We start from the raw sequence: 26,672 nt of genomic DNA on the forward strand, positions 1-26,672 counted from the left end.
TCTTAGCTTGGAGTATTTAACCTATATTTTAGGTTGGGTAAGTTTAAATTTATTTATTCTCCTTCCATGCTGCTTGAAAACTATGACTTTGTTTGAAATGCATATCTGTAACATATTTATAAAATTGACTTTATAGCTTACAGACTATAGTCTGAAGAGGAACAAAGGTCAGTCTGTGAACAATCAATTGTTTATATGGTCTTCTATTTTAAGATTATAAGTTATGGTGAGATTATTGTATACTATCTGCATATGTTGTAAACCAAGCAACTCTCTATCCCAATTACTGTCTCCCTAAGATTACCAAGGTCTGTCGATTCGAGAACACCATTTTGTTTCCCGTCCATTCCCATTATTGTTGTCTGTGGTAGTATTAACAGTTATGGTGGTTTGATGTTAAGGAAAAGTGGAGGAAAGGTTTGGAGTTATTAGATATTTTAGTGTCATGATGTGCTTGAGTAGGGCTGCTATAACCATCAATAACTTGGGTTATGACAGTGGCCTTAACCTATTAAAGAGCCATTTTTGTGAATTATGAGATGTAAGATTAGATCTCATAGGTTTGGGTTGCATTCTCTTCCCCCACGTCCTTTTGCTGTTAAATTTGACCCTTTGGTTCACAATGGGGAGGCAGCATCACATGATCTTTGTCTTTTGAGTAGATAATGTAGCCTTTTACTGAAAATCATAACTCGTGATCCAATGTTGTAATTACAAATAAATTAAAGAACCAAGTTTTTGGCCCCGCACTAGCCGGCTTTTTCATGCCTTCCCTACCATTATTTTTGTTGCAATTGCATTATTATATACGTCAATCATTGGTAATTAACTATCGGTGGTGACCATCTTGTCCTTATGCTCCGTCGTTTTTACTTCTTTAATTCATTCCCGGTGGAGTTGTCAAAGCTCTCGTGCTGGTTAAACAGAAAAAATGTCATGTCATTCCAAGCTTTTTCTCTTCAATTCCTATCAACAAAAACAAAGTGAACTGAATAGCTAGAGCCTAAAGCAAGCGAAGCTCTGATAGCATAAAGAAACAGAGAGCTCTTGATAAATATTGAATTGAACTCAATGGCTTCTGCCTTTATATTTGAGGTCAGAGGGAAAGAGTTCTATTTGTATACAAGAATTATATCATATAAGGTAACTCTTCTGTACAATTTATTATATACTACAAAGTAATAAAAGGCCGAGATTATCATAATGACAATTCTGACTTCTTGACATTAATTGAATAGCATGAGTCTTGCCATAAGTCTGCTAAAGAATCCCTTCAATCTTGCTTGGAGTCAACTACAGAATCACTTGATACAGGGGAGAATTCTGGTATCCTCAACAGTTCTCATATTAATTAAGAATGGAGGTTGAAGTGAGAGGAAGAAGAAAATGAAGAAACATTAAAACTACAGAAGAATAACATGTGGTTGGTCGTGAGAAACCTCAATCTGTTTAAACAATGGAGTAAAAGGAAAATTGTTGCTTGCATAGATAACAAACATTTTTGTTCCTTTGAAATTATCGTTCAAAAAAAGAAAGAAAACACTAAGAATGATGAGCATTCCAGTAATCAGCCAAGAGATAGGTACAACAACACGTCCAAGGTTGAGCTATTAGGCTTAAAATCAGTGATATTAGCCAAAGAGCCGGCAGAGCTTGGAAGTGTAGGAAACTAGTAACATAGCCCACTCAGATTATTACAAAGCATATTATTAGTATATGAATTGATTGACTATTTCCACTGCCACCATGCTTTAAACAGAGACAAAGTCCAATTGAGTGGTTTTTTGCAGATTAGAACGGGTATGGAGAAGGTGGTCATTGGTCATAACTTCATACCTATTTGGATGCCAATAGAAAGAGTCTGAATCAGACAAAAACATTCCCTCAACTTAAGCTTAGATTCACAATTTGAGACCTTTCTCGCCAAACATATTAGCCGATTCAAAATACCCAAATCTTTAGTTAGGAAGCAGTATTAATCACTAGGTACTGAACTAAGCTAGCTTAAAATCTTGACCCTATCTCTGCCAATTGAATTACTAGACTCTAATCCAAGCATTCAACAGAAGATATAGTATTGACCCTATTTATGTAGGCTTCAACTATGCTGTCAAATTAGGGCCACTTTCCCACCATCGATTTCTGGTCCTTGCATGGCCACAAAAAAAAACTATAGAAATAAGAAGAATTGATATCATGAGCCTACCAAAGAACAATGTTATCATTTGAAGCAATAAAAAAAAATGAGTGTTGAGTAGAAATTTATGTCCAAGGTTGCATTCATCAATGCAAAAGTGAGTAATTATTCTAGCCTTCAGTGTTGAAATCAGAGGCTAAAAAGAAAGCTATGCACATGCTTGCTGCTTCTGATTGCCATAATTTTGTACTAATGAGAATGGTGTCCACAACCTGAAGTGCTGTTCCCCAACTACTTGCCAGTTGCCAGATTCCCCTCTATTCTAAACACCCAGACCGTTAGGTCCATACTCAATTCTGACCGTAAAGATTTATCAGCTACTACAACCTTCAAGCAGTAAAAATATAGCAATTCCCAACCCTTGCGTTCCAGAGAGGGCAAAAGAACAGTAGCAATGTTTCACAATTAAGGAAGACAGCAGCTTAATAGGGCCTAATAACCACCCAGTCAGCAGCTTTTGGGGAGCCACATTGACATGGTATATAACTTAATGAATGGAGAATGATTTAGCTAAAAAGGACTTGATTGCAAAGAATAAGTATATTGGGGTTGATTGGGGGACCTGCAATTAGCCTAAAACTAAAAGGCCACTCTCTTTCTTTTTTTACTAAAAAGGAGCCCAGGGAAATCATCAATGTGCGGACCCAACTGCCACCTTAACAAAAAGGCACTCCCTTCCCATTTCCCCAACTGAGTCTAATTACATAAATTGCTTTTCTCTTTATATGGTCACTGGGCTTTTACGGACAAGACAAGAGGAATCTGAGTAACATTTTTCCTTGCACTTTCCTGGCTACTGTTTTCTCCACCATAAAAACCTGACCAAAAATCTACGCTTCAATTGGCCTTTTTCTGGTTTGTTTTCATCTGTAAACTGTGTAGAGTAGTTTGGTATCTTGGGTCTTTTTATGTTTATCTGTAAGAAATCCATAACTTTCCCTTTAAAGAACCTTCTTTATTTCCTCACACGTTCAGCTTCATCTTTAGTAGTTATACCATGGCTGATGACTCTATAGCCCTCGTATTCTCCTCCTAATTCTCTACTCAACTGTTCTTGGAGGTAGAAGTAGAGTCATCGTGGTCATGGATAAGCCATCTTTCAACTGCCAACTTCAACCTTCTGCCTCTCTCTCTTTTAGTCTTTTCAGAACTTTTACTAGGTAGTTCTGTTTTTTCTCATTTCCTTTCTTTTATACTCTTAATCTCTCTGAAGCGCGCAACCTTGCTGGTTCTATTTTTATTCTTGATCTTCATTTCCAAGTTTTCTTGTGCTATCTTCTTTTGTTTTTTATCAGTTTTCACTTTTCTTATACTTCCACTTGAGCCCTTGAGTTATCTGGCCTTTTCCAAGATATATAACTCTGTTGGATCGTCGCTGAAATCTTGTAAGAGCTGATATTTGTAGTGAATCCAATACTATAATGCCGCCTTCTTACTTCCCTCTGCGCTGGGAGAGCACTGGAGACCAATGGTGGTATGCGTTACCTATTGATTGGGCATCTGCAAATGGCCTTTACGATCTGGTCATTGAGCTTCTCCACCTTGACACCAATCTTCTCATCAAGCTCACTTCTCTGCGCAGAATCCGCCGTCTCGAAACCGTGTGGGACGATGAGGCTCAGTTTCATGATGTTGCCAAATGCCGCTCTCTTGTTGCAAGAAGACTTCTTCAAGAATGTGAGACCAAGAAAGGTAACAATTCCTTGATTAGAGCTGGCTATGGAGGCTGGCTGTTGTACACTGCTGCCTCAGCTGGTGACGTGGATTTTGTTAAGGAACTGTTAGAGAGAGACCCTCTTCTTGTATTTGGAGAAGGAGAGTACGGTGTCACTGATATATTTTACGCAGCGGCTAGGAGCAAGAGCTCTGAGGTTTTCAGGCTGCTGCTTGATTTTGCTGTGTCGTCCAGGAGTTGCCTTAGCAGTGAAGGAGAAGCGGAGGATGAATTGAGTGAAAGTCGTTCGGCTTTCAAGTGGGAAATGATGAATAGAGCGGTTCATGCTGCGGCTAGAGGGGGGAGTTTAGAGATTTTGAGGGAGCTTCTTGGGGATTGTAGTGATGTACTGGTTTATAGAGATATGCAGGGGTCTACTATCTTGCATACAGCCTCTGGAAGAGGGCAGGTTGAGGTAAGGCACTAAATCTTAGCGTTTATTTCTCTTAGTTCAAGTTCAATTGCTGAATCACTAAATCTTAGCGTTTATTTCTCTTAGTTCAAGTTCAATTGCTGAATCATACTTCTCTAATGTTCCTCTTTAGTCTTTATAAGCATTTATATCTACTTAACCTCGCCAGGCAGTGGATAATCATTCAACAATCTTAAGTAGTGGTGTATATTTGGCAGTCAGCATTCCTTTGCATAAATTGATTCTGCGTGATGGATAGAAGATGATCCATGGAAAGAACAAAAAAGATTAGGTGTTGTGCATGTCTTCAGGGATTGTTATATTTCAAATGAATGCCTGCATCTTGTGAGAGTTAAGATAATGTTTTTGTGTGATTTGTTGGTTTTAAAAAAGGCTAAAAGAGAGAAGTCCTGAATGGTAAACACTACTTCCTTCCCAAAAAAAATTAGTCATCGGCATCATTCAGACATGCTGCTATCCATTTGCACATAATTAGTGTATAAATCAGGGCAACTTGCAGTTTGCGCCCAAAATTCGTTTTTGGTCAAGTGTGGATGTCCCATTGTAAACAGTTTGATATCTCTCAAAGGTATGTCCCAGTCCCAGGATATGCAGGTTCTTTAACATGAAGGTCCCTAGTTTAGTTCTCTGTATCAGTAGTGCTGAGCTCCCTATCTGCTTTAAAGTATGCTCATATCATAATTATTACTACTAAAATATTTCAATCTTGAAGTTAAATTATTTGAGGTTGCAACTGTAACTAGCTCCTTAATATTGTTTTCTAGAAATTATGTGCATTGTTTCCAAGCCTTTCTCAAATACCTTCAATTGATGGGATTTGTACCTTTCTGAATACTAAAACACTGTATATAGGTGTTCTTTTTTTAGTATGTTCTAATATATTTTCTTCATCGTTGCCTATTAATGAACCAAATTAACTCTTTCTTTTATAGCGTCTGTATTTACCAATCTTCTTCTAGCTCTCAGAAATTGTTATGTATCTTTTCTTGTCTTTTACAATGCAGGTAGTGCAGGATCTTTTAGCATCGTTTGACATCGTAGCCTCTCCAGATAATCAAGGGAACACTGCATTGCATGTGGCAGCTTATCGGGGTTATTTAAAGGTTGTGGAGTTTCTGATTCATGCGTCTCCCTGTTTGGCCTATGTGAAAAACAATCATGGGGATACTTTTCTTCATGTGGCTGTGGCTGCGTTTAGAACCCCAGGCTTCCGAAGAATAGACCGCCAGATTGAGCTTATGAAACAATTAGTATGCGGTGAGGTTGTGGACATGCAAGATATCATCAATGCCAGAAACTTGGATGGAAGAACTGCTCTGCATATGGCTGTAAGTGAGAATGTTCAATCTAATCTGGTGGAACTACTCATGGCTGTGCCATCTATTGACTTGAATGTCCGTGATGGTGATGGCATGACCCCGTTAGATCTCCTCCAGAGACGGCCAAAATCAGCATCTTCTGAAATTTTAATCAAAGAACTAATTGCAGCTGGAGGGATCTCCTACTGTCAGGACAATGTGGCAAGAAGTGCCATTGTTTCCCATCTAAGAGGGCAGGGAATTGGTGGCAGTCCAGGAACTTCATTTAGAATTCCTGATGCAGAGATATTCTTGTACACCGGCTCTGAAAATGCATATGATGCAGGTTGTGATCAAGCAAGTGTGGAATATAGTTCATGCCTGAGTGAACTAAGTGACTTGAACTTAAGTGATTCATTAGATGATAAGAAGTCAAGCTCCATAAATCATACTGCAATGCGCCTAAGATTTTTTCTCCAGTGGCCCAGGAAGAAGGAGACAAAAGCTGCTAGCACAGAATCAGTAGATGATGATCCTCTGGAGTTTATGAGTACTTGTAGAAATTGGGGTGACAGTCATATTCCGCTTCGTGAAAAGTACTCTAAACCTTTATCTCTTCCAAAAAACAAAAGGACATTTTCTCTGAGGAGTGATCTTCCAAGCCGATCCACCAGAAAGAAATTTACAGCAGGGCTAACTCAAGGTGTGATCCAGGCAGTGCCACATTTAGCTGCTCCTTTTAAATCACCTCCAAGTCCCTTCTCAGGGTCTTCCGTGGCCTCACCTATTTCAGTGGATGAACAAAAGGGTGTTCGTGTTGCTCAACTCCCTTGCTCAAATCCATCATTTAACAGTAAAACAGCACAAATGAATCCGAAGCAAACTTCACTCGATAAGAGGCTGATGAACCAGTGTTTCTGTTTAGGAGCACAAGGCCTGGCTGTGGAAGATAGTAGAAGTTGCGCACGGCTGGACCGCAGCATTAAGAGTGTCGGTTCTTTAGTTGCTTGATGCAGCTTCATGGAAGGGTTGCAGTTTTGAGAAAGACAACTGACAGCCTAGGAATCTAGTTTTCAATGAGCTTCCTACGTTTACTCTTCAATTTCCAGTGTTTGAGTGCATAAAGTATGTATAGAAGATCTGAATAAATCAAAGGGATACATTGAAAAAGACCAGATTTTTGAAGTATCTGTAAACATCCCAAGTTGTATCATATCTTAGTTTGTTGTTGAAGTTGGATGATTCTAAATTTCATGAAAACAATCCAGACAATATTATTCTTTTTCATTTTTCTGAAAACAAACTGCCAGTGAAAATGAAGCTTCTATCTGCTTATGACTATTAACTGTTATTTATACTTTTGTTCATGATCCAGGGTGCAATCCACTTGACAAACATGCAGATGTCAGGAAGCAAGCAGCAAAATTAGCTACGATTATCCCACTGAAAACAAAAAAAGGAGACAGTTGAACTGAAAGCATCTCACCAATGTTGAAGAAATGAGAGAGAGCAGCCCAAACTATGCTCCAAGCTTTTTTTAAGTACGCTGTAAAGCCATCAGGCCCTGATTCCTTGTCATTCTTCATAGAGAACATTGTTGATCGTATCTCTTCTGCTGAAATCGATGCTTGCAAAGGGTTTTGAAATTTCTCTGGCAGAGACACTTGAAGGATTGACTGCAGATTGCCAACTGAGCATTGTTCTATTCTGAGTGTTTCCTGGCATTTGAGCACAACGTAATTGTTAGGCAGATACCCTTAAAAACTAATTTTATTATTTATTTATTAGATAAATAAATTATTATATCAATTATTGATTTCATATATATTATATTTTAACAAATATTTTATTTCTTTATGACATATAAGATATGATCATAAATTATTTGGTAATATTGTAGAAAAACTATACTAATAGTTGATGAACTATTCAGTAGGGAGTTATAGTTCTTCAGCTTTTTGTTGATTAAAATTGGTTAAAATTGTTCTAGGTTAAATGTGACAAACTATTTAAAGCCTACACTTGTAATGACTCTATCAAAAAGGATAGAATGTTTTAACTCTAGCATTGGGGTATTGACTTTAAAGCAAACAAATAGGTACAGAGTATGAAATATATACATTGAACAAGATCTAATTAAAGAGCACCATATACGACTGTCACAATTTATCAATGATCAAAATACCCACCAAGCCCATGTACTCATGTATTTTATTCAATTTAATCCTTGTACTCGAAATCAAAATAATTTAATCACTTAATTTTGAAAATTATTTAAATTCAGTCTCTCCCTCTAATAACATCCAAATTTACCGTTAAGGATAATGACATCAGCATTGACATGGCTCTAATATGACATATTTAAATTAATCAACCTATTTTACTAATTTGAGTTAAGCTAAAATTAAAAACTAGTCAAATAAATTTTAAATTTTTATATTATTATAAATAGCAAAAAAAAAGTTACTTAGTCATTTTATATTTTTTTATTTCAATATAATACAAATTGTTCATCTAAATTTGGCTTTAGCTATGAAATTTTTTTCATAAAAGAAGAATTCAAACTTAATTTTTGCAAAGAAGATAAATTAATGTACATATTTTAGAATCAAATAATCAAGTAAGAAAATATTTATATATATATATATTAAGACCATAAATCTTTTACACTTAAATATTTGACTTAATAATAAGTATATCTATCATCTACATAAATATTTGTATTTTTCAAATATTTTTTTTCAATTTAATCGTGACACAATTTTTTTTAAAATTTTTTTAATCTGTCACATGGCACTGACATGTTAGCATGTTAATGCCTTATCACTATGTAGTGCCTTGTGGCACTACTTCGTCATCACATTGGTGCCACGTGGCATGTCACGTCATCATGTTGGTATCACATCATCAAAATATACCACATCAGTACTAACGTTATCCCTTTCAATGTTAAAATTGGATGCGATTAAAGGGAGAGATTAAATTAAAATAATTTTTAAAATTAAGGGACTAGATTATTTTGAATTTGAATATAGAGACTAAATTGAATAAAATGCATGAGTACAAAGACTTAGTGGATATTTTGACCATTTATTAATTGTCTTTAAACTTGATAGGTCAATATAATTTATTTAATATCTATATGACTTTAATGTTGCTAACAGGTGATGCTAAATTTAAAGGCTATGCCCTAATACATTGGGTTATGCACATGTTAAATAAGTTTCATTGGATGTTCAACAAAAGATTCACCATTTTTTATTGAGAAAAATATTCAAGCGATTTTCATATAATTGTTAGACTCAAGAAATCCAATTAGTATGTTTTCCAAAAGTGATTTAAACTTATTTTATTTATATTAATATTATATATTAATATTTTTGAAGAAAAATATTTTTCAAAGTCTAACAATAATGAAAATCAAGAATTGGTATTAATGGGTTTGATGTGACAATAGAAATTAATTTATTTATAAAGCCTATGAGGAATATGGTACGGTGAAATAACTTATTACAATGAAAGGAATCTCATTGATAATTATTTTCTGTACAGAGGTCAATTGTAATGTGTTAATAAGCATTATTGTAATTAATGGGTTTGAACTGATTTTATAAAATGCGTATCTTAATCTTCTCTGGGATAGATCTTTAACTTTTATATTAGATAACAATTGTTATTATTGAATTAAAATTTTGCATTTATTTACAAACAAACAAAGAAACTACAACAATTGAAATAGAATTATTTTTAAAATTCACTTATCCAAAACCTCATAACCACCACTTGCTCTCTTTTCATTTTACCAAATATTGTAGAAACAAAAAAAAAAATCGTTTTTTACACTTTTTCTTGTCAGCATTCTCTGTGTAGAAAACTTTTGGCATTAATTTAATTTTCATGTCATGATAATCAGTAAGATTGATTTATTTACCTATTTTATTTTTAACATTTTCAGCTTTAAATTATTTTTTTATTTAATAATTTTTACTTGATGATTTTGATTTAGGATTTACCTTCTTAGCTATTTATTGTTGAAAGCAATTTGATTAAACACCTAAGGTTAATTGTTACTTATTTATTTAGGGATTGCTTGATTGTTTTCCTACAAATTAGTTGTGCATTTTTTTTTGCTCGAATTATTGTGAACAATTAAATTTTTTATTCGGAGATTGCTTTCTCATTGAATTGTTTATTAATATTGTATTTAATTTTTGTGATTAATTTTATAGAATTGTTTCTCCATTAAATTGTTTATTGATAGTCCTTAATATTTTTTAAGAGATTGCCTTTCATCAAAATTTTTGTTATTATATTTATTAATTTTTGTTTGTTGTTAAGTTTATCTAGAAATTGATATTATTATCATTATTAAATTATTTATGATTATACTAGTTAATTGTTTTAAGTAAATTATTAAAATTGATTTCTTTGAATAATTTTTAAGATTTATTTGTATGATTTTTATATGACCTTTTTTTGTTTAAGTTGTTTTATATTATTATCAAATATTAAATTTTTAATATGATTGTTTAAATTATAAATATTATTTTCGATTTTTATTTTTGATTTTTCATCAAAATCCTGATTCACCACTGTCAGGTGTATTGGCTACTTCAGCGACTGACATAGCATAGTTACTGTCTTGAACACCACTCAGATTTGTTTTAGGGGTCCCATATTTTGGAATTTATTGAGGAGACAAAAAGAAACGATGGTGTATGATCAGTCAGAAAGCCACGAAGGAGACAGAGAGAAGGCCATCACTGATTGGGTTCCCATCACTTCCGCCAGGAATGCGAAGTGGTGGTTCTCAGCTTTCCACAACATCACTGCCATGGTTGAAGCTGGTGTTCTCAGCCTTCCATATGCCATGTCAGAGCTTGGATGGCATGTTTCTTTCTTTTCTTTTGTTGTTATTAAGGGTTTTGATTTTTGAACATAAATCTACAAGGTCCCTACAGTCTACAGTATAATTAAACATGAGTGTTTTGATCAGCTTGATACATATATATTTCTGGTGCCCTGTCCTTATAACACTGAGAGACTTCCTCCACTCCACCCAGTGTGATATCTTAGGTTATCTACCTTATGCCACTGGTTTTATATTGTGGTATAGTTCCAGGTTGAATAAATCCATGTCCTTCGACTGTAACCATAGTGTTTTTAATTACTTCCATTTTTCTATCGGAAATGTCGGGTTCATGATGCTTTCCAGAGCAAAAGAAACATTGAAAAAGCTTCTAGCTTTTCCAGCATTGCTGATTTTGGTCTTCAACCTATAAGGTTATTTTAGTGTATCCACTATTAGTACTTCCTGAATCAGTAATTTTTACATTAAATTTTAGCCGAAAATAAAATATCCGTTGTTCTTAACACCTGCAGTGCAATTTCGTCGTATGAGACTAAGATTTTGAAGCTATTTTTTGATTTGCATGAATTACAGGGGTCCTGGGGTTGTTATGGTGGTTATGTCATGGGTGATCACCTTATACACCCTTTGGCAAATGGTTGAAATGCACGAGATCGTCCCTGGTAAGCGTTTCGACAGGTACCATGAGCTAGGTCAGCATGCATTTGGTGAAAAGCTTGGGCTCTGGATCATCGTACCCCAACAATTAACTGTAGAAGTTGGTACCAATATTATCTATATGGTCACTGGAGGACAATCGCTGAAGAAGGTCCATGCTCCAACTGCAAAGAAATCAAGCTCACATATTTCATTATGATTTTCGCTTCTGTCCAGTTTGTTCTCTCCTATCTCCCCAACTTTAACTCTATATCTGGTGTCTCACTTGCTGCGGCAGTCATGTCATTGGCGTAAGTTAACATCACTCGATACGTTATTGTCATTTTCAATCAGTTGTCACTATTTTTTTTTTCATCAATTGATACGTTTGTTTCTTGTTTTATACAGTTACTCAATCATTGCTTGGGGAGCATCTGTTGGAAAGGGTGTTCAACCAAATGTGGACTACTCATACAAGGCTTCAACCAGGCCCGGGAAGTGTTTAACTTCCTTGCAGCAATGGGTGACGTAGCTTTTGCCTATGCTGGTCATAATGTGGTTTTGGAGATCCAGGCAACAATTCCTTCTACTCCTGAAAAACCTTCCAAGATTGCAATGTGGAAGGGTGTCGTTGTTGCATATCTCATTGTGGCATTCTGCTACTTCCCTGTTGCTTTCATAGGTTACTGGGTGTTCGGAAACGTGGTCGATGACAACATCCTCATCACCTTGGAGAAACCTACCTGGCTTGTTGCTGCAGCTAACATGTTTGTCGTAGTCCATGTCATTGGTGGCTATCAGGTAGAATTTGATGCTTACTCCACCATCAAATATCTCCATCTTTTTGACCTCTAATTGATGTAACACGTCAATTTGGCTGACCCCGAATTTCCGTTCGACCTGATAAACTGCAGGTATATGCAATGCGAGTGTTTGACATGATAGAGAGTGCTTTGGTGAAGAAATTGCATTTCACACCTTGTTTAAGGCTTCGCTTCATTAGTCGCACTATATATGTTGGTAAATAGTCCCTACCATCCATTTCTCCTAATAAGCAATATCTGAATTTTACCGTAGCTTCATGTTTAAAAATTCTAATCTTCCTTTGTTGCAGCATTGACAATGTTAGTTGGGATATGCTTCCCCTTTTTTGGAGGTCTTCTCAGCTTCTTCGGAGGATTTGCATTTGCACCAACAACATATTATGTAACTATTTCTTACTCGCTCATATTGTTACTTTCTAGCACACACAATACCCAGTAGTATATTTCTAAATCTGTATAACTGTCTTGCTTTGCAGCTCCCCTGCATCATCTGGCTTATCATTTGCAAACCCAAGAGATTCAGCTTAAGCTGGATAATAAACTGTGTAAGTAGCCTGGGCAGTGTCTTTAAACGAACAAATTTAATCAATTTCCAATCCTGACACTTAAGCTGGTTCGTTTTCATGAATTAATGACTTTTCAGATATGCATTGTTCTTGGTATTCTGCTAATGATTCTATCACCCATCGGAGGGCTAAGGTCAATCATCATCTCAGCCAAAGACTACAAGTTCTTCTCGTGATTCAATCCCGGTTGTCACAGGGATAGAATTAATAGACCTGCGTTTTCCAAGTCATTAAACGGTGATGATGATTCATACGGCACTTGGTAGAAAACTTTGTCACTTTACAGTTTATCTGCACCAAAGTTTTATCATCAGATCAGATGTCAGGACACATGCTGCAGAATTTTGTCAGACAAACGCGATCATCTTCATCTCCCCTTGGCATTCACATTTTCGACTCGTCAACTTATTTAAATTATTTACATTTTTGTGAAAATTCAAATAGTTATTAAATATACTTAATTTTTAATTAGTAAAAGTATCCAAATAGTCTTTGTATTCATATGTTTTCATCAATTTAGCCTTTATTTTCAAAATCTGATCAATTTAGTTCTTCAATTTTGAGAATTGAAATAATTTAATCTCTCACCTTACGTTATTAATATTTTTCGTTAGAGATAATGACATCAACACCATTAATATTTTTAGTTAGAGATGATAATATCAACATTGACATGATAGATTTATTGACGTGACAATATCACATCACTCTGACATGCTGACGTGAAACGTGCCAATAGACATAGTGATATGACAATATCACATGATACTAACATGAGAATGTGATAATGTTGACATGATAATTCAAGAAAAAATATTAAAAAAAAAATTTGAACCACGTTATAGGAATTAGATTAAACAAAAATATATAATATATGGATTAAATTGAATAACATTGAGATGTTTAGAAACTAAATTAAACAAAAAAAATTAAAAATACAAATCATTAAGTAGATAATACATATACTCATTAATAAGTCAAATGTTTAAATCTAAAATATTTGGTATTAAGAAATAAATATAAATATTTTCTTACTTGATTATTTGATTTGGTAATAAGTACATTAATTATATTTAATTTATCTTATTTATAAAAATTAAGTTTAAATTCCCTTTTATAAAAAAAATTAAGATTTTATAAAGTTATTTTTATAAATATCATGATTAAAATCATTATCACTTAAAATTTCTCCTTTTTTTATTAAATATGATATTTTTTAAATGAGATTATTTTATCTTCCATTTATAAAAAAAAATAAAAAGATTTAATTGACTTTTTTAATATATGCATGACAGTATGAGAATAAAAATAAGCCCATTAAATACTTTAACGATAAAATAATTTGCCAAGAAATCATCTCATTCAACATTGTGATTTAATTGACTTTTTTAATACAAAATATTATATTTTTTAAATATTTTTTTGTTCAATCTTGTTTAATTTAATTTATGTACTATACATTTTTGTTTAGTTTAATCTGTGGTCCAGATTTTTTTTGAAAATTTTATTTTCTTGATTTGCCATGTTAACGCTGACGTCATCACCTCTAACAATAAATATCGACAATGTAAGGGGAAGGAACTAAATTATTCAAATTTCTAAAATCAAAAGATTAAATTTATTAAATTTTGAATACATGGACTAAATTGACGAAAATATATAGATACAGGGACTATTTGGATACTTTGACCATTTTTAATTTTGATTTAGTAATGATAGTTTTTTGAATTTTGAATTTTTATATTACTATAAATAATTTTGAAAACTTTGGCAATGTTACGAAATTTATCAAAATACATATATGAGGAATAGTTTTATTAATTAAAAACATATTGATAAAATAACATTACGTGACATTATTCAATGGTAATTTCCATAAAAAAGGGCTTCCGGGGAAGAATATGTCTGTGCCCGCGGACGGAGCCTACCGTCTTAATGGGGCAATAAACAGGCCCATCTACGAGGGTATTCTTGTTAATAAAGGAAAAGGACGGGGCTAAAAATAAACCTGAACTCATAAACCCCGCGAAAGGCCGAAGCCCCTTCGCCGTTTATTTATCCAAAGCAAAAATGTTCCCGCCATTTCTCGCATCAGCAAAAGGGGAAACCCTAGATTGACAGAAATCGACAGAGAGAGGGACGGAGCCATGGAAGAGGAGATCAAAGCAGAGTTCTTGAAGAACGGGTTCACTCTTGACGAAGAAGAAGAGATACTCAAGAAATGTGAGCTTTTTTTTCTTTTAATTCCTATTTTTCCACTTACTCTCTCACTCTTATTTTCGAATAATTTTATGCCAAAGAAAGCTTTCAACTCTTTTCTTTTATTTTTTTATTAGGCCATATGTTTTGTCTAAACTTCAGTCTCAAGCCTTCCGATCTCGTCTCAAGCTGGGAGGTTTATTACCTGAATCGGTAATTTAACTGCTTTTGCTATCCCTCTTTTCTTTCCTTTTTTCGCTTTTATTTTTTAGTACTATTGGGTAGGGAGAGATTTTGAGAGTAATTTCTTATATGGGTTTCTGTTTCTTTGTCTTTGCTTAATTTTTGATGATTTTTTGAGGTTTATAGGAGTGGAAATAATCGATTAAAATTCAATTTTGGTGCAGACAACTTGATGAATCAGTTGTAAAGGATGCAGAAATGGATGGGTTTTCGGGGCACCTGCAGAATGAACAAGTAGAGGCGGTTGTTAAAAAGGAGCCCGATCTGTATATGTACTCTTTTAAAGACGTTGACATGTAAGCATTTTATGTATTATATCTTGTTTTTTTCACAGTCTGGTCATTTGCTTATTTTGTAATTGTACATAGTTATTTTGGGGGGGAAGCATTTGCTTACTTATCTTGCTTGTAAGGGCAGATGCTGATAAGCACGGATCTTAAGAGGATAAGAATTTTGTTTGTCTCCTTGTGCTTGAAACCCCTAGGACAATTGATATGGCATTAATGGATGTTTAAATGCATAATTCTTTAATTTTGGTGGAGCTTAACCAGGCTTCTAGTGCTCCATTATGGATTATATTTTGGAGTTTCAGATGTAGATGTTGTTTTTAATTCATGGGATGTGATTTGCCCAGGATTTTAGATGCTGAAGATGAAGATACAAAAGAAGTTATTCTTAGAACTCCAACAGACAAATCTGAAAAACTTCATTCAGATTTATATGACTCTGCACAAAAAACAAATAGTAACATTTATTCCTCTAGGAGGACACCAAAACAAGTGACACCGTTTGGGACACGAAGTAATAAATTTGTGGTGAAATTCAACATCGATAATCTTCCTACATCAGAGACTGTGAATGGCATGCATGATCATGAGAATCTCGAGGATGCTGTTATTAAGAGGATTCAACCTCAAAAAAGATGTTCATTGGTTGTCCACAGCTCAGGACCTGAACCAGGTTGCAGATTCATGTACGACAGGATTGAAGACGGGGTATCTGACAGTTATTATGGCATAAATTATTTGTTTTTTTTTTTTTACATCTGAAATATGTATTCCAAGATGGCTTATTGTTGGTACAGTTCAATGCCCTTGAAAACCGCATTAGAAAGCATGCAGCTGCACTTGTTGCATCTGGCCTCTATCAAGAACCAATGGATCCATCAGTTGCTTCACAGGTAGTTTTCTGCTTCACCAGTCTTTAATCTTTCAGATAGTCTCATATTTTACATGCATCTAAAGAAACTTATTGCTTCAGAGGAGCATATTTGCGGTTGGAATGATCTTCTGTGATGACGAGGGTCATTTAAATGATAAGTCCATCTTGTTGCAAAGCAGGTAAAATGCCCTGAGCCATCTACTTATTGTAATCATGTTCATCAATCTACTAAGAGGAAACCAATAGGTGTTCTTCATATGTTAACTGTGTGAGCACAGTCAATATCAGTGTGGCTTTTGTTATTGATGATTCAGCCACATAACAAAGAAATAGTCAAGAATCTTAACATGTGTGCCTAGATAATTAAATTTTGAATGGAACTATTCTTACCAAGCAGTGTGAGGCCAGCTTAAATCAGGACTGAGAGGTTTTCTATTTCTTGATTTATTGAGTTACCCAAGATTAGGTACTCAGCATTTTCTGGCATAAGTTAGTTTGTACTTTAGTGCATCACCAGGAAACTGAGGACCTGACTACTCTTGACATTTTCACTATCGGGAAGTGGCATATATCCTGTGCTGTTCAAACTTTCTTTTTTTGTTGTTAAATATTTGATTAAGTCTCCTACCACTTGACAGTGTTGAGCATTCTGGAGGGCAACGTGTTCGACTAGAATTAAATAAATTGAGCCACTTTTCTATTTTTCCAGGGCAGGTAATAAACATTATAAAGATTGTTGATCTTGTTTGATGCGTTGGAAAATCCCAGATCAGCCTGGAAAGATTTCTTTTATGCAGGTGGTAGGCATTGAGGGTCACAACCCTAGTGGGCATTGTTTGATTGCATCAGAGATCGTAGATTCTGTTCCTTTGACCATTGCTGCTGATACGAATCTGCCTCCTGCAAAGAGGCAGGCTTTAAATGAGGAGATTCAGGCAACAAATCTTTCCTCCACGCCAACAGAGATATCACTGGTGTGTAGGATAATCTTCTATATCAGATAAAGATCTTAGAGCACTGCCAGTTGAATCTTAGGTTTTTAATTTTTGAACACATGCAATTGGGTAAATTTTAAATTCTCTCATGATGATTATTCCTCTTCTATTAAGGCAACAAATCCTTCCTCCTTGCCAACAGAGATATCAATAGTGTGTAGGATAATCTTCTGTATCAGATAAAGGTCTTAGAATACTCTGTTAATTGCATCTCATCATAAATTTCCAGTACCACCAATTGAATTTTAGTTTTTAATTTTTGGACACATTGCAATCGGGGAAATTTTGACTTTTATAATGATCATTCCTCTTCTATTAAGATTTCTGTTTTTTGTTTTTAACAGAATGTTTGAATGTGATAAATATTTGAACAGATCATTGCTGCTGGCCCATTCACTACTACAGACAACTTATTATTTGAGCCTCTGAAAGAACTGCTCACCTATGCAACGAGAAAGTGTCCACAGTTGCTTATACTGGTGTGAACCCACTGCGTTTTTTAATCCAATGTGCTTTTAAAGAATATTGGTGTTTTGACTAACCAGGGAACTTTTTGTGTTGGCTTATTGATAATTTTCAGTTAGGACCTTTTATCGATTCTGAACATCCACAGATTAAGAAAGGAACTTTTGACCTGAGTTTTGATGAAATATTTCGATCAGAGGTTCTTAGAATGGTATCTATAAAGCAAAAACTACTCCAATTTGGGAAAGAAACCACTTTCGCTCTTTAATCATCTGTTTTCTCATTGGTACCTTCAGGTGCAAGATTATGTGGAATATATGGGATCTGATGCACGCGTGATTCTTATTCCATCTATTCGGGATGCTAATCACGACTTTGTTTTCCCTCAGGTAATCTTTTGCCAAAGGAAATGAACAGTATTTCTCTGCTTGATTTGGTATTTTTTGAAATAGGGTAAATGCTGAGACTTGTATTTGAACTTTGTGCAGCCTCCTTTTGATCTTGATCTACACAATCTTAATCAGGTACATAATATGTATCAATAGAGCAGTTCATCTGGTGAACTAAATGATGAGTTTCTACTCGATACCACAATTTGCTTCCATAATTTAACAACATGATCTTGTTTCTTTATTATCATCCAGATAACCAGTCTCACAAATCCAGGGATTTTTGAGGCAGATGAGGTAAAGCAATGGCTGAATTTATACATATCTATTTTACCTCTGAAACTTCTATCCATGTTGTTGCTATATTTACCTCTTTGTCAAGCTTGTGCTTGATAATGACCGACGTGAATTTATAGGTGATGATGTTCAACAGCATGCAGATAATATCTAATTAAGCTGGTTCAAACTTTAAACCTATTTACTCGAGTGAGAGTATGTATCAGTATTCCATAATAATTTTGGGTTTCAGGTCAAGATTGGTTGCTGCACTGTAGATATTCTCAAACATCTTAGTGGAGAGGAGATATCACGACATTCAATGGATGGAACGCCTAGTGATCGCTTGAGTAGACTTGCCAGCCATATTCTTAGCCAGCGCAGGTATGTTGTAATAAGTTATTTTTGTGGAAAGTCGTTCACTTTATAATTTATTAGCTGCTTCAAATTATAAGACCTATTAACCTATCAAATGTACTTTCTGACTAATATTTCTGAAACAGCTTTTATCCGCTGTATCCACCAGCAGAAGGTGTCCCATTGGATTCCTCACTTGCTCCTGAAGCTCTTCATATCCCTTCAGTTCCAGATCTTCTTATCTTACCTTCAGACATCAAATACTTTGTCAAGGTTAGTGCGACGCCAAACTGCATTTCACTTCAAACAGCAACAAGAAGAAAACATGGCTCCAATATGCTAGTACTGGGCTAGAGGCTAGGGTGCTACAAATGTTGCAATGTACTTCAATTTATTAAAAGATGTAATTCTCATGCGTCCTGCATATTCTCTGGTTGCAGGTGTTATCTCTGGGGGGAACAAGTGAAGGGAAAGAACAAACGAAGAAATGCATTTGTATTAACCCAGGAAGACTGGCCAAGGGAGCAGGCGGAGGCACCTTTGTAGAGCTCAAATACCAAGGGAGTCCTGATAAGATGAATGCTTCAATTATTGGTATATGAGTCTTGAATTTTATTAATGCAAGATATATATCCTGAACATGCGGTGTTCCTCCTAAGATGATGCGGACAAATGGTATTTGGTCCACCACATGGGAGGAATCAAATGTCCGAGGGAAGCAAAGGCGGCAAAGTTCGTGCATTAACGGTTCCGAGTTCAAAAAGTACTATGTGCATCATAGAGCGCTTCAGCATTTGTCATTAAGATAAAATCAACTGCAGAACGAGACAGAAAAAAAGAGAGATGGGATGACATGTCCCTGCCATTTTTTATGTATGTTCATGTATTATGATGTAACCATCACTTGTATCTATCTCATACTGCATCATGTATTTTAGCTAGTTCAAACCAGATGGAGAGCCATTGGTACATATTTTGCCTTCTATTTGTGTAATTATCTACAATTCATTAGAGCCAACAACACCTCCAGTGGCTCTATCAAGTGCTATTAATCGAAAATTTCAGCCAATTTCTATATCACAGGCTTCCAATAGTAGCAAGATGCAGCAACAAGAATTGGTACGTCACAAGCTGAATTCTTATAGCATAGGAAGCATTCAGCATATTGGATTATATTTACAACTAAAGTGAATGCTGAAAGTAGAGCGAAACTCCTGCACATATTACATACCCGGTACCCCCCTCAATCATCCTCTGACTGTCCCCTCGTTTAAAGTTGGGAGGCACCCACAAAGCCTAGACCACTTTCTTCCCAGCTTTGTAGTTTCTTCCTTTATACCAGTCTATCCAGTGATGGAAAACCCAAACTATGCTAACCAAGATTGCTGTGACAATCACAACAATCCAAGAAGACCAAGCCCATCTTGGAATCAAATTCCCAGCCACCCCACTTAGATAAAAGACCACCATCTTATACACAAAGAAGGGCCCCAGAATCCCCCTGACAACCGAATAGAGAGCATAAAACGGGGGAGACAAGAGCTCGTATAATTTTGCAGCGGCAGGTGCGTCAGCTCTTCGGAAACCAGCAAGAGTCCAGACGTTCTGACAAAGGCTTGTGACTTCAGCAAGAACAAGTAGCACGAGAAGGGCAAACGCCCCATGATGAACCATGTAACGACATGTGAAAAATACATACAATGTGGCTAAATGGTGGAGAATGAAGAGAATATCATTGGGGAAAAACACTAGATAGTGGACGAGGTCCATCAAGAAGTAAGAAATACTGTATTCAAGTACAACGTTGTCTAAAGCAGAGTTTGGAGAAGCAAACGTAGGAGGGGATTGGGTCGTGTTTATTAATGCATGAGCGGCCATGAAAACCGCAGGCGTTCCATGAGCTAAGGAGATAAAGCAGCTTGAAGCTTCAGGCCGGTGTTTGGGACCCCAGTTTCGGAAGACTAGAAAGTAAGCAAAGAGATAAATGGAAAGAAACAACAAGAAAAACGTCGGGAAAGTTGGGCTGCAAAGGGCTAAGGCCTCCATGGAAATACAGCAGCAGAAGTAGATAACGAGAGAGAGAAAGAGAGTTGTGGGAAAATTGAAACAAGATTCCGGAGAGACTTTTAAGTGTATAGAAATAAAATAAGGTACAATCGGAAGACTTACCGTGATGAAAGAGAACAAGTTGAGGTTGGAAGAAGTGAAGCAGAAGTTGGCGGCTTTGGCCTGACCTCACCCCCTAGTAGTTTGGCCTTTGGAAGCCTGGAAATATAAGGAGACTTGTAATTTTCTACTATAGAACCATTTTATAAGTTGCCGACAGTAATGAAATCAGAACGGAGCGTTCAGGCGTGTAACGTAAGGGGCTAAGAAAATCAACCGTGATCAAAGCGGCTTTGGAAGCGCTGATTCCTTGCCAATCTTTTTAGACGGTTGAAACTTGAAAGTAAAAGGGAAAAAGTAGTCTTTTTGCTCTTTTCTTGACGACTCTTCCCAGCTGAAGAGTACGTACACGTGACACCGTTTGCTTTATGCTCGGTAGCATATTCGCCTACTCAGATATTCTCATATTTCTCGAAAAGCATCTTCCGAGTTGTTTAGTTTACCCTTTTCCCCTTTCCCAGCCATAAATATGGCTCCGTATAACTCCCGCAACAAACTTCTCTTTTCAAGTGTCTGTTGTTGTTTATTATGACTGCCTCCACCCACCTCTACATGCTCTTCTATTTACTTCAGACTTGCTATGAATATTATTTTGCGGCCAAATTACCTTCCGTATTTTGGCTTAATTGTGCTACAATCACTTTGCTCATTCCAACATCAAAGCTGTCATAAGAGCCAGCCTCCTGTTCCAGTAAGAAACTGTCCCAATAACAGAATTTTCCTCAAGCTTCCATCGAAAATTTGATATGGTACGCTCCATGGATGACAAACTGCTCAAAATCCACACTTCAGACGAAGCCAAATGAAAGCCTACATAGCTCTTCCCTTGCTTTTACAACGTGCTTAAGTTAAATGCTGCCAAAATTCGGGAATTCTTGTTTATTAAATAGATACAAAAGCTAAAATCTGTCCAACAACACCATCCACTAAACAAGCTGTATTAATTTGAGTCCAGCTGTAGTTGCAGAAGCACCCGCTGAAAGCTTAACCAGGGATGGTAGCAAATTTACATGACCATTCCCCCATCAATGGTGAACACCTGCAAGAAAACCATGCCCTGGCTATCAGCTAACAAAAGGGGAAGGGTAGCAGAATATAATAAGACACTGCCACAAACAGGGTCAGTGAAATTGACCATGAGTCATGATGTGGCATGCAAATACTGGAATGGCAAGCCTAGGGGTTGATTGAACAATAACCTCGCATCTCAAGCAAGCTCCTAATCTTAGTGTTCCCATAGTGGCCAATCCCCCTTATGAAAGCTCACGAATTACCAAAGCAAGCAAATGCCAAGTCAAGAAAAGAATGCAAGTATAACATTTTCAATAAGCTTGGCCAAGTGTATAACTCACAGACAAGAGAGAGACGAAGAAATCACTAAAGCCAGAACATAAAATTCCAACACGTAGCAAGGGTACAAAATACAATAAGCCAGACCAAGGCAATACTAAGCAACGACATGCAACCAATAAAGATACATTAAGCAAGGTTAAAGTTATACCAAGGCATGCATAGCCAAGCCCCATGGTTAAATTAGCCTAAGCAAGTGCCCATGCAAGCATACAAAAGGCCAGATAAAATAAATCGATAGCATTCAGCAAGTTAAGCAGTCAATCTTTAGGCATTATTTATAGTAAGCCAGTGGAGTCATGGATACTTGTGACTTGTGACATAGCACAAGTTCATCAAGTCCACTGTATAAATTAATACACAAAGACGCATCATGATGAAATAGATTTATAACCTGTCCTGTGATGTAACTGGAAGCAGGGTTCAGAGCCAAAAATTCTACCAGTCCAGCAACTTCTTCTGGTTGACCATACCTTCCTGTATCCATAAAAATGTAGTTACTATTGCTACAAATATTACTAAGGATGACGACTGAAACATACAATTTGAATCAGAAGAAACTAGGATATCACATTAATAATGAGTTTATAGTAAATGATAAAGGCAACAGAAGAAAGTTGTGGGAGTACGTTAAAAGATCAACAAAGATTCAAAGTATTTGGCACATTGCAAGATTAGAAGCAATAAGAACTCTCAAGCATTTCACATGAAAGCTGTCAAATACTTGGTGACTTTAGTAGGGCACAAAAGCTAACAATTTAAGAAGCCCTAATAAAAAATCCATAAAGATTGAAATAATAAACTTTGATTTTATATAATCATCTCTTACCTAAGGGGATTGTTTCCAAGATCTTCTTCTCAATGTCTTCGCCAAGCTTGGCAGTCATATCAGATGCTATGAATCCTGGGGCAATAGCATTGACCTGGAAGAATACATAACATTATCAGAGTGAACATATCTGGCATTAGCAGGATGAACTATACTCCTTAGCCCCATAACAGGTGTATTTATTGTTTCTTACACACATCAATAACTGAATAGTCAATACGCTATCATCTTTCTTTACCTTATCCAACATTGCATATCCTAAATCTTTTTCCTCTTATGCGGAAGGGGCAATATTGGACAACACTTAACCCCTGGATTTTTCTTACTACTGGAATTAAAGTGTTATCACTCTGGAAAACTTACATTAATGTTTCTGCTGGCATATTCCTTTGCGACAGTCTTTGTGAAGCCAATAACTCCTGCTTTAGCAGCACTGTAGTTGGCTTGCCCAACGTTGCCAACCAGACCAACAACTGATGCTATATTAATTATTCTTCCCTGAAATTAAAACGTATACTGAGACATGGTACATGTCTAAACCAACAATCTTTAAGCATGCTTAAAACACTTTTCTTACTTTATATCTGACACTACAAAAGAGAAAGCATCAACAAGAAAGATGCATATTTGAAGAGCCATGTTAAAATACTGAGGCTTAAGTTTAGAGGCTGTAGCTGAATCAGTTGATTTGGAAGTACAAAGTTCACTTCCAAACAAATTGATAAAGCAAGTACACTACCCATGACCTTCAAATGAGAAATATCCTAATACCTTTTTCTTCTTCATCATGATTTTGGCTGCTGCCTGCAAAGAGTAAAGTAACTCAGTTTCAATAACTAACTCAAGCAACCACTAGAACAATTAGTCAAATGTTCAGCATTCAGACCTGTGTACAAAGAAACACTCCTGTAAGATTCAGATCAATAACCTCCTGCCATTGTGATTTCTTCATTCTCATCAACAAAGTATCCCGAGTAATTCCTGAACCCATCGTCACCACATTAAGGAACTAGATAGAAATCGACAATTGAATAACTATTGAGAAAAAGAAAAGAATTTTCAATAACCTGCATTGTTTATCAATATATCAACAGTTCCCCAGGTATCAACAGCCTGCAGATATAAAATCATGAAACATGCAACTACTAGTATATTACAAAATAGGAAATGAAGGGGAACATTTGCTCACAGTTTTAATCATTGACTCTACATCAGCTTCTTTTGAAACATCTCCACCAAAAGTAAGAGCCTGACCACCATATGACTCAATCTACAAAACAGTCACACAAAATGTTAATGACCACCATATGACTCAATCTACAAAACAGTCACACAACCTGTTAACATTAGTCATTTCAATTATGCAGTAAAATTTAACCACTGCCTAAAGAACATTACAGATAACCAAAAAAATAAAAAAACACAAAGGCACTTTGGTAAGAAGTTTAAAGCAAGATTCCTGCAACAACTGAAGGTGACGAAAGGTCAAGTTAAAAAAAAATCAAATTATTATATCTGGAAAAAAATCATATTCGTGATTCTTCTTCCTATAGATGTATGCAAGAACATGCAAAAATGAGCACATACAGAATCCAAGAATTAGATTTTAGGCAGCCTACAAACTCTCCTCTGCGGTAAGACAAAAGACTCCACTCTAGCAAACATAATGGCAGTGACTAATAAGAATTTTTATGCATTACACAACAAAAATTCTCCAATGACTAAAAAGAGAAAATGGAAAACATTATACAAAATCCCACTCAAGTTTTCATGTGGATTCTTCAAAAGGCAAATTGTTCACCTCTTTTGAAACTTCCTCAGCTTCCTTTGATGACCTAGCATAATTTACTAGGACCTGCAACAGCACAAGCATCAAAAACCATTATTTTCAAGAACTAATAGTAAATAGAAAATATTACTTGTTAAGACATTTTATCTTGAAGTATTTAAAAGGACACTTGAGATGCAGTTATTATCAGCAAAGAAGCATGAAAGGCTTTAGGACAGTATACAGCACATAATGAAGAATGAGTCCACTCTATTACCCAATACTTTAAAGGTCAAACAGGACTTGACTTCACGTTAATCATTAACACAATACTTTTAGGAATTGATGAAATTGATAACTTCCTATACTCAAGAAATAGAACTAGATGCATACCTGGTACAAATCAAAGTCTTTTTTTTTTTGATAAATTCCACCTACACCCTTTCTGGTTTCAACTTTTTCCACATGACATCTCGTGATTTCTTTAATTCCAACTAGCACCTTCTAGGTATCTTTTTTCTCAATTAGCACCCTGTTAATTTTTTTTTTCTCAATTAACACCCTGTGGATAACTTCTGTTCCCACAAGGGGTTAGGTAGTTAATTTTGTCAAGCAAAATTAACAAAATACCCTCAATTCAAAGGTGGTCTATTTGTACACACTTAAGGGTATTTTCGTATTTTTACTAGGCAAAATTAACAATCTAACCTCTAGTGCAAACAAAAGTTATTCACAGGATACTAAATAGGGAAAAAAATGTCCAAAAGATGCTAATTGATAACAAGGCACCGCCATGTGAGAAAAGTTGAAATTACAAGAGATGTAGATGAAATTTACTCCCTTTTTTTAAATAGTTTTTCGTCAACAACAAAATTTAAAGATGACATGATGAATTTATCCTAGGATTCGTATTTTTAGTCAAGACTTCAGCTACCCCAGCCGAAGTTACCTTCCTCCTATGGCTTTACATCAAATTTTAAACTAATGACAATAAAAGAGAAATACGTTCAGTAAGATCTTGATAATGAACATCCACCAACCTTGCAACCTGCTTTCCCTAAGGCCAATGCAACTGCTCTACCGATGCCTCTAGAAGCTCCAGTTACTATGGCTACGGGAGCTTCTACTTTTTGAGCTGCTTCGGTGCTAGCTTGTTCAACAGTGGCAACCTGAGCTCTTACACCTGGAAAAGAAAAAGGATCAAAAGCCAAATTAACTAGAATGCCTCTCGTAATTTATCAATAATTCAATAGATTATCAACCAATATCGCTTATTAGCGGTTAATCTTGTTAAAAAATTCTCAAATTCCACAAGCTCCGACAAGAAAAGTATCCTTAATTCATATTTCATAAACATGAAGCGAATTGAGCACAAACATCCCACAAAGATAAAAGTAATTGCTTAAAAGCAAAAGAGAACATATACCGGAGGAAGTAAACGATCTCCTCGATCTGCACTGGAGACCAATGCACGGCCGAATCTGAACCGATCCGATTCCCCCAGAAATCGGAGACCATTGGCGAAACTGAACATTTTTCCGGTCACTGCAATCTCCGACTTTCGAGACGGATTTAAAGGCAACGACATTGGATACAGCAACAGCAGCCATGGAAATCGAAGCTCCGAAGAATCCGCGAACAGCGAGAAGAGAATAAGAACGAGGAGCGAAGAGTGTAGCCAGAAATGAAGCGGAGAAAAATGATTACGATGCTTTTTATAAAGCCAGAAGAACAGAGAGAAAAATGTTTATTGGCGTGTGGTTTTGCTTTGGGAAGTCCGCAGACTGTTACGAGTGGCGATGCCAACGAAGTGAGTGTGGAATGTTGTTCAATTTGTAGGACCTATTTTCCTCTTTGGGTGGATTGACGATTTGTCCAGTGATGGGTCTCGTTTCCCCTATAATTACAATCAAAACCAATGCGCTTGAATGGTCGA

At 35.9% G+C, this 26,672-nt stretch overlaps 4 protein-coding genes and 1 pseudogene across 4 annotated transcripts; 3 read left to right on the forward strand and 2 right to left on the reverse strand.

Annotated features, from left to right (window-relative positions):
* Positions 1-2,949: 2,949 nt before the first annotated feature.
* LOC18609693 (uncharacterized) lies at positions 2,950-6,945 on the forward strand. The gene is made up of 2 exons (XM_018115984.2): positions 2,950-4,326; positions 5,349-6,945. The coding sequence occupies exons 1-2, from the start codon at positions 3,619-3,621 to the stop codon at positions 6,651-6,653; spliced, it is 2,013 nt and encodes a 670-aa protein (XP_017971473.1). The 5' UTR covers positions 2,950-3,618; the 3' UTR covers positions 6,654-6,945.
* A 3,516-nt stretch (positions 6,946-10,461) lies between these two features.
* Positions 10,462-12,826, forward strand: LOC18609694 (lysine histidine transporter 2-like; annotated as a pseudogene).
* Positions 12,827-14,603: 1,777 nt separating this feature from the next.
* Positions 14,604-19,700, forward strand: POLA2 (DNA polymerase alpha 2). Its single transcript, XM_007044934.3, has 16 exons — positions 14,604-14,761; positions 14,875-14,950; positions 15,145-15,276; positions 15,615-15,975; positions 16,065-16,160; positions 16,241-16,320; positions 16,780-16,855; positions 16,939-17,115; positions 17,511-17,615; positions 17,717-17,812; positions 17,898-17,990; positions 18,090-18,125; positions 18,246-18,287; positions 18,520-18,650; positions 18,770-18,896; positions 19,064-19,700. Exons 1-16 carry the CDS (start codon positions 14,686-14,688, stop codon positions 19,223-19,225), a joined length of 1,866 nt encoding a protein of 621 aa, XP_007044996.1. The 5' UTR covers positions 14,604-14,685; the 3' UTR covers positions 19,226-19,700.
* Positions 19,701-19,739: 39 nt separating this feature from the next.
* Positions 19,740-21,430, reverse strand: LOC18609696 (TRAM, LAG1 and CLN8 (TLC) lipid-sensing domain containing protein). The gene has a single exon (XM_007044935.3). The coding sequence runs from the start codon at positions 20,667-20,669 to the stop codon at positions 19,920-19,922; it is 750 nt and encodes a 249-aa protein (XP_007044997.1). The 5' UTR covers positions 20,670-21,430; the 3' UTR covers positions 19,740-19,919.
* Positions 21,431-21,576: 146 nt separating this feature from the next.
* LOC18609697 (NAD(P)-binding Rossmann-fold superfamily protein) lies at positions 21,577-26,588 on the reverse strand. Its single transcript, XM_018115498.2, has 11 exons — positions 26,163-26,588; positions 25,777-25,919; positions 24,770-24,823; positions 24,158-24,238; positions 24,036-24,081; positions 23,855-23,949; positions 23,740-23,772; positions 23,332-23,466; positions 22,969-23,062; positions 22,534-22,616; positions 21,577-21,828 (listed from the first exon to the last, which is right to left on the reverse strand). Exons 1-11 carry the CDS (start codon positions 26,344-26,346, stop codon positions 21,796-21,798), a joined length of 981 nt encoding a protein of 326 aa, XP_017970987.1. The 5' UTR covers positions 26,347-26,588; the 3' UTR covers positions 21,577-21,795.
* Between the last annotated feature and the right edge of the window lie 84 nt (positions 26,589-26,672).

This window comes from Theobroma cacao, chromosome 2, assembly GCF_053813885.1.
Source record: "Theobroma cacao isolate CCN51 chromosome 2, ASM5381388v1, whole genome shotgun sequence".
Classification (NCBI taxonomy): domain Eukaryota; kingdom Viridiplantae; phylum Streptophyta; class Magnoliopsida; order Malvales; family Malvaceae; genus Theobroma; species Theobroma cacao.

Coding starts and splice junctions, on each gene's coding strand:
- LOC18609693 (XM_018115984.2), top strand. CDS start 3,619: ATGCCGCCTTCTTACTTCCCTCTGCGCTGGGAGAGCACTGGAGACCAA. Junction 4,327..5,348: donor CTGGAAGAGGGCAGGTTGAG/GTAAGGCACTAA, acceptor TTTACAATGCAG/GTAGTGCAGGATCTTTTAGC.
- POLA2 (XM_007044934.3), top strand. CDS start 14,686: ATGGAAGAGGAGATCAAAGCAGAGTTCTTGAAGAACGGGTTCACTCTT. Junction 14,951..15,144: donor GAGGTTTATTACCTGAATCG/GTAATTTAACTG, acceptor ATTTTGGTGCAG/ACAACTTGATGAATCAGTTG. Junction 15,976..16,064: donor ACGACAGGATTGAAGACGGG/GTATCTGACAGT, acceptor TTGTTGGTACAG/TTCAATGCCCTTGAAAACCG.
- LOC18609696 (XM_007044935.3), bottom strand. CDS start 20,669: ATGGAGGCCTTAGCCCTTTGCAGCCCAACTTTCCCGACGTTTTTCTTG.
- LOC18609697 (XM_018115498.2), bottom strand. CDS start 26,346: ATGGCTGCTGTTGCTGTATCCAATGTCGTTGCCTTTAAATCCGTCTCG. Junction 25,920..26,162: donor GAGATCGTTTACTTCCTCCG/GTATATGTTCTC, acceptor TTTCTTTTCCAG/GTGTAAGAGCTCAGGTTGCC. Junction 23,467..23,739: donor TCATGATGAAGAAGAAAAAG/GTATTAGGATAT, acceptor TTTTAATTTCAG/GGAAGAATAATTAATATAGC.